The 11,061-nt window shown below is 45.9% G+C and overlaps 1 protein-coding gene across 1 annotated transcript in view; it reads left to right on the top strand.

Moving 5' to 3' along the window:
• Positions 1–11,061, top strand: part of LOC101854903 (protein bicaudal D) — a gene marked incomplete in the record, with an annotated part of 32,291 nt that overhangs the window by 10,534 nt on the left and 10,696 nt on the right. The window contains 9 exon segments of the mRNA XM_013088589.2: positions 217–511; positions 1,938–2,068; positions 2,535–2,744; positions 3,668–3,868; positions 4,619–4,741; positions 5,684–5,875; positions 6,727–6,882; positions 7,422–7,535; positions 8,322–8,768. Coding sequence (XP_012944043.1) covers positions 217–511; positions 1,938–2,068; positions 2,535–2,744; positions 3,668–3,868; positions 4,619–4,741; positions 5,684–5,875; positions 6,727–6,882; positions 7,422–7,535; positions 8,322–8,768 — 1,869 coding nt within the window.

Raw genomic sequence — 11,061 nt, 5'->3', positions numbered from 1 at the left:
GCTCCTCACTTTCTCCCTCTCATCACTACCTGTCGCTCCTCACTTTCTCCCCCTCATCACCACCTGTCACTCCTCACTTTCTCCCCCTCATCACCACCTGTCACTCCTCACTTTCTCCCTCTCATCACCACCTGTCACTCCTCACTTTCTCCCCCTCATCACCTTCTCCGTAAAACACTTTACCAGAACTTAAACGAACCACTCCTGTCTTCGTAGGTGTCTTTGCTGAAGCAGAACCAGGTGGAGTTTGAGTCGACCAAGCACGAGAGCCAGCGGCTGCAGGGGGAGCTGGAAGACCTTCACCTTCAGCTAGAAGAGCTGGGGGGGCTCAAGTCCATCGTGGAGCGCAAGCTGCAGGAGGCGCTGAGTTCCCTGGGCCAGGAGCGTGAGCAGAAGCACAACCTGAAGAAGGAGCTGGACCAGCGGATCACGCAGGAGTCCATGTTCAACCTCAGCAACCTGGCGCACCTGGGGGGTCTCAGCGAGGGTTTGAACCTCAACAACCATCACGGTGGGTCCCGCCGCCGCCGCCGCCGCCACGCCTCGTGTGTGCCGAGCCTCTTTCACCGCTGTTTGGGTGCTAGTGGTTGGCCGGTGCTCTGGTGTGGTTTGCTCCTTCTCTCCTGTCAAACATCTATTGTTCTTATCTCTCCTCCTCCTTGTTTTTGTACGTTGCTCTCTAGTAACGCATCTAATCTGCAAGTGCCGTGAAACTCGTAATAAAAACTTTAAATTAAAAAATAAATGTTTGGGTCGTTTTGAGCACTTCTCTGTTGTCAGTGTCTGTAAAGTTTTTGGTTTCAACCTTGTTCAGTTCTGTTCTGGTGGGTTTTTAAAAAAATAGTTCACAATTGTTGCTGTAAAGTTTTTGGTTTCAACCTCAACAATCAGTACGGTATGTCATGTTCTGAAGGCTGTTGCTCCCTTCCTAGTACTGTTTGGCTTATTTTGAATAGTTCTCTGCTGTTTTAAAGTCTTTCTTTTTCCGCCTTTTCCAGTTCTGTTGTGGTGGGTTTTAACACTTTTAAGTATACAGTATGCCATTCCCCCTATAAATGCAGTCAATTTTGTCCTCCAAAGTTCCCTATCATTCCACTCGTATATAACCTATTTGCATGAAATAAACACCAAACAGAAGAAATGAAGGATCTTTGCAATAAACATACAGTTTTAGTATCGGCAAGATGGATTTGCTGAGGGTTTTTATAGCTTTTGTCATGACTTAAAACAACAGAGGAATGCCATGGGCCGGCTGAACTGGCTGTCTATGTAATAAGAGTTAATTTGTCGTTCATTGTTGTAGCTCTAACGTTTTTGGGCTCAGTCTTGTCCCGCTCTGTTGTGCTGGTGGTTTGAAAGAAATAGTTCACTGTTGTTGCTGCTCAATCTTGATGGTCATCATGGTATGTTATGGTCTGAAGGGTATTGCTGTTATTTACGGCACTGTTTCAGTTGTTGTGAATACTTTTGTTGTCGCTTTTGTGTAAATTGTCTTTATTCTTTTCTTTTTAAAACAAAATTGTTAAATTTAAAAAAAAAATTTGCTAGAGGAAATCTTGCCAGCTTTTTTTTTTTTCTTTTTTAAATGACGAGAGAAAGAAATTAATAAGATTATATGCTGAAGAAAAATTGTTTGTGAGTAGTTGGAGAGCGCCACTTTTGGGTCCTACTTCTCTCTTTCCCTCTCTGTTATTTCTTTCTGCCTGTCTTACTTTTTCCCTCTCAGTAAATGACCATTACTTTGTCCATGTGTTTCTCTTGACTCAAGCAAGCCATTTTTGCCATTATCTTGCTTTGTTCATAATTATCCTCGCAATTTACTGGAAATGAGAACAGGGATATTGGAGACATCCTTAGCACTCCCCCCACCCCCCATCCTCCCTCGTCAGCCCTGTTTTATTGTATGATGTACTAAAGATTGTATTTTTTTCTCTCAGAGGAGGAGATGGACAGCAGCACCCACCCGACTCTCAAGCGAATCGAGGCCGACTTCTCATTCCCGGGGAAGAAGGAAGGGGACGCCACTCCGAGGCCGGGCACGGTGGGAGATATTCTCAGCGAGATACAGGTAATTCTGATAAATAATAACATTTCTACAATGCCGTTCCAATTTCTAAAAAATGCTTAACAATGTGCTTAACAGTTGAGCAGGTGGTTGGAGGATGTCACTGGTAGGTCTTACTTCTTTTCTTTCTTTCTGTTGTTTCTGTCTGTGTGTGGGTGGATGGAGATTGGAGAGTGCCACTGATAGGTCCTTCTTCTTTTCTTTCCTGCTGATGTTTCTGCCTGTATTTTGAGGGAATGCTACTATTTTCTCTGCCCTGTCTGTATTTTTAGAAGGTGCGACCAATTTCTTTGCCCTGACTGTATTTGAGAGGTACTACTATGTCCTCTGTCCTGTCTGTATTAATTTAGAGGGAGTGCTACAATTCTCTCCATCCTGTCTGTATTAATTTAGAGGAAGTGCTACAATTCTCCTTGTCCTACCTGTATTTTGACATAGTGCAACACTTGTCTCTGTCTGATCGGTGCAGGTGACAGAGGTGAGCAAGATGGAGAAGCTTCTGGAACAGTCGGAGTCGGAGAAGATGGAGCTCCAGAACGCCCTGGACGATGCCAAAAAGCTGATCGAGGACACGCAGAAGGACCTCATCGAGCAGAAGGAGCGAGCAGACCAGCTCAAGGCCACCATCGCCCACGTGGCCTCCATGCACGAAAGGCAGGCGCTGCCCAACGACCTCCAGGTTTGTAGCCGGCGTTGGAATTTTGTCAGAAAATGGAGATTTTGTGAGAGCTTAAGATGCTGTAGCAGTTTTTTGTGCTCTGTTGTAATGACAATTATAGTCTAAATTGTTTGTGGGGCCATCTACTGTCGAAGAGAAAAGTGCCTGTTTTAGGCAGTTGGACGTCTTACACTGTCGTTATAATATAACGAAAAGAAAAATGCAAGGAGGGAAATGGGAAGTGGCCTTTTGCTCAGGTGATTGTCTTATACAGTTGGCTGTTTAGAGCAGGTTTGACTGTGTATATGACATTTACATAGCGCTTTACGGCAGATAAAGAACTCAGGTTCTGCAGACACTGTACGAATACAGCTAGCAATACATGGACTATACATTGTGTGCTGACGAAAAATCTGTGAGTATCTCTAAAGTTTGGAGTGAGTGAAGAAGTAGTTCCATATCTTGGCTCTTACGGGATCTGTGGGATAGTCAGATGGTAGTTCTCTGTGTATTTTGGGGGGGGGGGTATGCGCTATATAATTGCAACTATTATTATTGTTGTATTTTAAACTCTAAACCGTGGGTGGTTGGCGGGTGCTGTGGGGTGGTTTGCTTCCTCTTCCCTGTCAAACATCTATCATCCTTATCTCTCCTTTTTTTGTGTTTGTTACTCTCTTGTAACACCTCTAATCTTCGGCACGTATATGACCTTATTGTGTTGCAAGTGCCGTAAAACTCTTACTGTGGGTCGTTGGCGGGTGCTCTGGTGGGGGTTTGCTCCTTCTTTCCTATCAAAAGTCTATCGTCCTTATCTCTCCTCCTTCTTTTTTGTGTTTGTTACTCTCTTGTAATCTTCGGCACTTAGTGTGTTGCAAGTGCCGTAAAACTCTTACTAAACCGTAACTAAACAATAAAATGTCTGGCAACTGCTGTCTGTTTGCCAGGTGTCGTATGACGAGGGCCTACTGGCGGAGATCGCGGGAGAGACAGACCCCGACAAGAAGGCGCTGCTGGAGCTGAAGCAGAACCTGCAGCACAATGAGAAGAAATACGGCACGGCCATGAGGGAGATAGGCAGCCTCCAGGCCGAGATCTCACGTCTGCAGGCCCGCAACGCCGTCGTCGGGAACCCCGATATTGAACAGGTGGGTGTCTGTCTGTCTCTGTGTGTTTGTCTGTTATAGACAGGCGTGTGTGTGTCTGAGTTTGTAGGTGTGTCGTAGATATGTGTGGATGTTGTGTGTGTGTGTCTGTCAGTGTGTGTTTGTTTGTCTGTTGTAGACAGGTGTGTGTGTCTGAGTGTGTAGGTGTGTCGTAGATATGTATGGGTGTTGTATGTGTGTGAGAGAGAGAGAGAGGGTCGCTGATATTTGTGTTGTGCTTATGGCACTGTGTGTGTATGCATTTGTTGGAGAAATGCTGTTGGTTTATCTTTTGTGTTTGTATTTTCACGACCGTATGTCCGTGGTTGGTTGGAGGGCACCATGGTACATGATAGATACATGCATAGTATGAAGTATATAAAAATTGTGTTTGTATTGTGTATGATCGTTTGAATGTTCCACAATGCAACTTTTGTTCTGCTGTTGGGCATGTGTGAGGCATGCTGACGAAATGGAGATATTGTCCGAAAATCGACATTAGTGTTAAAGTTGAAGATTATCTATTGATGCCTATTTTTTAAATCTAAAACGTGTCTTCTATTATTTCATACTTATAAATTGAAAAAACTGTCAGCTACAAGCATGATGTATCTATTTCCTGAAGGCTTCAGTCCGAGAAGTCATTCATTTTGTCAGCACCCTTCACATAAATGTATGTGTCTGCTACGTCCTTACAGAGGTTATACAATCAAAGTAAATGCAAGATATGTCCACTGTTTGTCCCACTTGCAGGCACTCTCTGCCCTGAAGAAGCAGTGCGACCAGTACGAGAAAACCATCAAGGAGCAGGAGGGAGACCTACAGTCTGCCACGCAGGCCGCCTCCAGCGCCAACTCCAGTCTCAACAGTGTACAGGTCAGTCGGAGGTTAGGGTTAATGGGTTAATGTCAACAGTGAACTGGTGACTCTGTGGTTAGGGTCAGTGTCAACGGTGTACAGGTGACTCGGTGGTTAGGGTCAGTGTCAACGGTGTACAGGTGACTTGGTGGTCAGGGTTAATGTCCACAGTGAGTTGGTGGTTAGAGTTAATGTCCACAGTGTACCGGTGAGTGGATGGTTAGAGACAATGTCCACAGTGTACCGGTAAGTGGATGGTTAGGGTCAGTATCAACGGTGTACAGGTGACTTGGTGGTTAGGGTTAGTGTCAACAGTGTACAGGTCAGTCGGTGGTTAGGGTTAATGGGTTAATATCGACAGTGTGCAGGTGAGTCTGTGGTTAGGGTTAGTGTCAACAGTGTACAGGTGAGTCGGTGGTTAGGGTTGGTGTCAACAGTGTACAGGTGAGTCTGTGGTTAGGGTTAGTGTCAACAGTGTTTAGGTCAGTCGGTGGTTAGGGTTAGTGTCAACAGTGTTTAGGTTAGTCAGTGATCATGGAGTTTTCCACCTTATTTAGGTCATCGTCCTCATAAAGTGTCAGGTCTGAAACAGACCTGGACGAACATAGTTCTGTATTCATTTCTCCACTCAGATGCTTTTTAAAAAAATCCTGCATTATCCTGGTGCTTCCATGTCGCCCATCTGTTCAAGTTTTCCAATAAGTTTCTCTCGTCTTAAACTCTTACTCAGTGGGTGGTTGGTGGGTGCTCTGGTGTGGTTTTCTCCTTCCTTCCTATCAAACATCTATCATCCTTATCTCTCCTCGTTCTTTTTAGTGTATGTTGCTCTCTTGTAACACCTCTATTCTTCGACACTTGTAAGACCATATTGTGTTGCAAGTGTCGTAAAACTCTTACTAAAACTAAACTCTTTCTCAGAGAAAGAAAAAAAAAATGACCTTATGACCTTTGACTTTCCAGGGCGAGCTGACCCGCATCACGGAGGAGCTGGCCCAAGTGTACCACCTGGTGTGTCAGGTGACGGGCGACACGCCCTCGCGTGTCATGCTGGACCACGCCAAGAGCGGGTCGGTGCGGCCCGAGGACCGGCCGCCCAGCGAGGAGAGTTCTCCACCGGGCGTGTCCCCGGCCGGCGACGCTGACAGGTCACAGGTACGTGTTTGTTGGGGGGGGTAGACAGAATAAGGTAAAGTTCAGCCTCTCTATAACGACATCGTCGGGACCAGAAAAAAAAAAGTGGTTATAGAGAGTTGTCGATATAGAGAGGCAACCAAAAATATTACTAATGATAATTTACTATGTTTAAAAAAAATCGGGACCTGGGCTCCATGTCGGTATACAGAGGATGTCATTATATTGAAGGTCGTTATAGAGAGGCTGCACTGTATTTCAGACCAGATACGACCTGAGATGCCAATTTTCTTGATAAATCCAGAAATCTCGGATTTCTGAAATTATTCAGATATTGCACCATATGCAGTCTTAACATGCTGAAAACAAAATTAATGGGACTTTGCAATGTTTTTGTTATGTACCAAGTTCGCTGTGTATGTGTTTTAGACACAAAGAATGTACGTGCATGGGAAACAATTCTGGGCCTGAAAATATATTTGCTCTGTGGATGCCAGACTGTATATAAAAAATAATCTTGATACGAGTTGAATTCGAAAGTATGGTCTGTAAACTTTGAGTCCTCATGTGTGCATTTTCACAGGTTCTGAAAAGTTTGAGATTTTTTTCCTAGTCTGTTTGAAACACCATGAGGTCAGGTTAGTGCTGAATCACCTCTGTACGATGAAGTAGCTAGGGTAGGAGAAGATGGGATAAGATAAATAAGATATGACTAGGGTAGGAGAAGATGGGATAAGATAAATAAGATATGATATGTAGACCTCGGGTTATCTTGGTGGAGGGAAGTGTGGAAAGTTGTTTGTTCATGACCAATATCCTGATCTGGGGTGAGAAAATCATTGATGATGATGACGTTCTCTTGTCGGTTTCAGTCGGGCACGGTGGGCGAAGTGTCCAGCTCCGTCCCCCCAGCCCCCGTGTCCAGCTCCACACCAAAGTCTGCGGCCAAGTCTGGCCAGCTGCCGCCATCGGAGGCCAAGCAGGACCCCACTTCCTGCGGCACTCTCTCCAACACCATTGTGGATCAGGTGGGTGCTTGCGTGGAATGTTTATGGCTTCATGCGCATACTCATGCGGGCGCACATACACTCACACACACGTACAGATACATTTCATTTTCCTCTTTTAATTATCTTATTGCTCTTTATATGAAAATAGTCCTAATACAAAATATATAGCATGAAGACAACAATATGATTCTTTTATTTTAAGATTCTGTGCATGGTTTCCACGAGGTCTGACTGAAAGGTTCGGGTTTTTTTGGTAGCCTGTTGGTACCTCTGTTTCTTTCCCTATGTTGTTTCTGTCTGTCTGTCTATTTCCTTGTAATAAATAACAATTGTGTTGATGTGCTTCTCTTTGACAAAACTTCGTGGGTGGTTGGCGGGTGCTCTGGTGTGGTTTGTTCCTTCTTTCCTATCAAACATCTTTCGTCCTTATCTCTCCTTCTTTTTTGTGTTTGTTACTCTCTTGTAACACTTTTAATCTTCGGCACTTATATGACCTTATAGTGTTGCAAGTGCCATAAAACTCTGACTAAAACCAGGTGTGTTGTGTATGTCCCCAGGTTCGGTTCCTGCGCGGAGCCATCGAGCACCTGATGGAGTTGTCCCAGCAGTGGCAGCAGAGCGGGGACGGGCCGGGGGATACGCTCGAGGAGACACAGGAGCTGCAGGAACAGGTATGTGGGTTGGGGGATTGTGTGGGGGGTGGGTGTGTGTGTATGTGTGTGGAGAGACACAAGAGCCGTAGGAACCTGTTTGTAGGTTGTGAGGGGAGGGGGTGTTGAACATAGGAGCTGCAGGAACAATTATGTGGGTCGGTGGGTTAGGGAACATGCCAGGTGACGCACCCATGGAGATGCAGGAGTGGGTCTTATGCACTGTAGAATTGTAAATGGGCTGATTCAGCGATGCCATGCTGATAACTATTCCTGAACTGCAACAGGGAAGTGCTCCTTTTTCTTTCCTCATCCTTACTATCATCATTTACCTCTACTTCTGTTGTATGTTTGTCACTCTCTTGTGACCCGCTATTTCTAGAGCTGGGCAATGAGTCTCTTCAGCAAAATCCGAATATTTTAGTGCACCTCTTCGGCTAATAATATGATATGAACCGCTTTGGCAAATGGGTTAGAACCACTTCAACAAATGGGTGCACCCACTTTGGCGAACGAGTAAGGACTGAGAGTTAAGAGTCTGAATTCGGATAAAGTTTCATTGAGAGTTATCGGGTTATCCTTCTGGATTATCCGGATTTTGCCCACCTCTAGCTATTTCCAGGGTGCCTTGATAGTCGAAGCAGACTTTGTGCTGTTGAGGCTAGAGAGGTGAGCAGAGTAAGCCTGATTCCCTGTAAGGACTTCTCTGTTGACATCCACCCCTTGGCGCTCATATGACCTTATGCAGTTGCGAGCGCAGTAAAATCTCTACTAAAACTAAAACTCATCTTTCCTGCGTTTCCTCAGGTGGTCAAGTTGAAGGCCATGCTGTCCACCAAGCGCGAACAGATCGCCACGCTGCGCTCCGTCCTCAAGGCCAACAAGTCGACGGCCGAGGTGGCCCTGGCCAACCTGAAGCAGAAGTACGAGAACGAGAAGGTCATCGTCACGGAAACCATGATGAAACTGAGGAACGAACTCAAATCCCTGAAGGAGGACGCTGCGACCTTCGCTTCGCTCCGCGCCATGTTCGCCCAGCGCTGTGACGAGTACGTGACTCAGCTCGACGAGATGCAGCGGCAGCTGTCGGCTGCGGAGGAAGAGAAGAAGACGCTCAACTCCCTGCTGCGTATGGCCATCCAGCAAAAACTGGCGCTCACCCAGAGGCTGGAGGACTTGGAGTGTGACCGTGAGGCCCACCGCAATAACCGCAGGCATGGCGGGCCCAGGTCGGGCAAGATGGGGAACTCCAAGGTGAGAGGGTCGTGGCAGCTTGTGTCGTCAGTGGCGTGTCTCTAGTGTATTGTTTCTTTCTTTCCAGTGTGTGTGTACTTTGGTCACTATGTGTTGTGGTGGCGTGTTTCCTTTGTTGCTATGTGTTGATGTGTTAAGTGTGTTGTATCTTTCGTCACTATGTGTTGTTGTGGGGTATTTTCTTCATTGCTGATAAATTTTATTATTTTTTTCTGGTGTCTACATGTGTCACCATGTGTTGTGGAGGCGTGTTATCTTGACATCGTTTTGTTGTGTGTTGATGTGTTGTTGCGTGAGTATCTTTGTGCAGTGTGTCATTATGTGTTTGGGGGGGGGGTTCTTTACAGGGAATTATTGTGTGTTGACGTGTTGTGTGCTGTGAGGTTGTTGGTTTTTTTGTGTGTACCTGTGTCACCTGTATTGTTGGTGGGTTTGTTTTGTTTTTTTAATGTGTTGACAGGTTATTGTGTTTCGTTTTTTTTCTGAAATGTTCATGTATCACTATGTCACGTGATGAGGGTCCTTTCTTTGTTGTTGTGTGTTCTGTTTTTTTGTCCTGGTGTGTAGCTGTGTCATCACGTGATAAAGATGCGACTTGTTCAAAGTGTTGTGTATTTCTGGTGTGTGTACCTGCGTCACGACATGTTGTTGGGGGGGGGTCCTTTTCAGCGTGTCGACATGTTCAGTGTGTTGTGTTTTTTTACCTATACGTGTGTCACTTTCTCTTTTCTACAAGCTGTGTGTTGACCTTTTCCATGTTTCTAGCGTGTTCCTATCTCACAGTGTGTCGTGTTTTCCCTAACGTGTTCCTGTCTGTGTGTCATGGTTCCTAGAGTGTCTTTTTTCTCTCCATGTGTCATATTTTCTAATGTGTCCCAGTCTCACTGTGTGTCATGTCAACAGATAAATGAGTCAAGTTTCCTCCTGTGTACCTGTCTGTGTCACTTTTCTAGTGTGTGCCTGTCTTACTATGTGTCATTTTTTCTAGTGTGTACCTGTCTCACTGTGTGTTGTGTTAATACATAAGTATTTTATGTTTCCTCCTGTGTACCTGTCTGTGTGTCATGTTTTCTAGTGTATACCTGTCTCTCTATATGTGTCACGTTTTCTAATGTGTATCTGTCTCACTGTGTGTTGCGGTTTGGTTTTTTTCTGGAAGTGTGTTGTTGTTCTCCTCCTCCATGTTTCTATTCTGTGTGTTCGTTCCTCCGGTCGCTCTCTCCCTCCCTCCCTCGTTCAAGGAAGAATAACCATGTAGATTTTTGTTGTAGCAACTGACAGCTCAACGGGTGGCTGGCCCTTTAGCCCTAACCCAGGACGAGACGACCACAGCAATAGTAGTCTACCAACTGGGAATCTGGTTCAGGGGTTACGGGTTTTTCCCCTCACCTCATTCCCCCACCCCCATTCGTTACCTTGTTTGTTTTTTGTTTTTTTTTGTTGAGCTGTTGGTTTGGCCTGTGCTCTTTGACCTTTAAACATTTTGGTTTTGTCGGTGTTGGTGTTTTTTTGTTTTGTTTTGTTGCTCATGTGGACCCCCCCCCCTCATTAGCTCCCCGATGGGCCCTTTAGTTTGTTAGCTGGCCGGCATAGGGTTTGGCTCAGTCAGTGGTTTGTGTTAGCTTATCAGTGTTTCTTACTGACAGCTCCATGGCTGCAGCGAGCTACTCCACCCTGCAACACCACCACCACCATCATCATCCCTTCCCCCGCCCCCACCCCTGTCCACACAATGCAATATAGCGGGTGGTTGGAGGGTGCCACTGATAGTTCCCTACTTCTTCCCCCCCCCCCCTGTTGTTTTTGTGTGAAGGGCAGGTTATTTGTCCTCGACTGCAAATACCCCTGGTTAGTATCATTTTGTTGTTTAGGTTTTTCCATATTGATACTACCCAGTCCTTGCAAAGGGACCTGCCAAGCCAAAACCTGGCCACACTCGGCTCTTATTGTCTCGCAAGCTGGCCTGTGGCTGCCCCCTCTGGTGTGAGGTACACACATCACACACTCACTCCTCCCTCCCTCCGTCACTCATTCACACGCACTCACTCACTCACTCAGCCACTCATCAGGCAGCAGAAGAAGGCAGCATACCCCACCACCAACACCAGAAATATACCATCAGCTTCAGCCAACTCCACTACCATTCTACCCCACACACACACACACACACACACACACACACACACACACATACACAGACAGACAGACACACTGACGCCCCGGTGTTACGTTTCCCAGTATGCCTCAGCCACATACACACAGACAGACACACTCACGCGCACACAGCGCTGAC

This window comes from Aplysia californica, unplaced genomic scaffold (assembly GCF_000002075.1).
Source record: "Aplysia californica isolate F4 #8 unplaced genomic scaffold, AplCal3.0 scaffold00770, whole genome shotgun sequence".
Classification (NCBI taxonomy): Eukaryota; Metazoa; Mollusca; class Gastropoda; order Aplysiida; family Aplysiidae; genus Aplysia; species Aplysia californica.
Note: the sequence above shows the minus strand (reverse complement) of the source record. Positions and strands in the feature narration are given on the sequence as shown.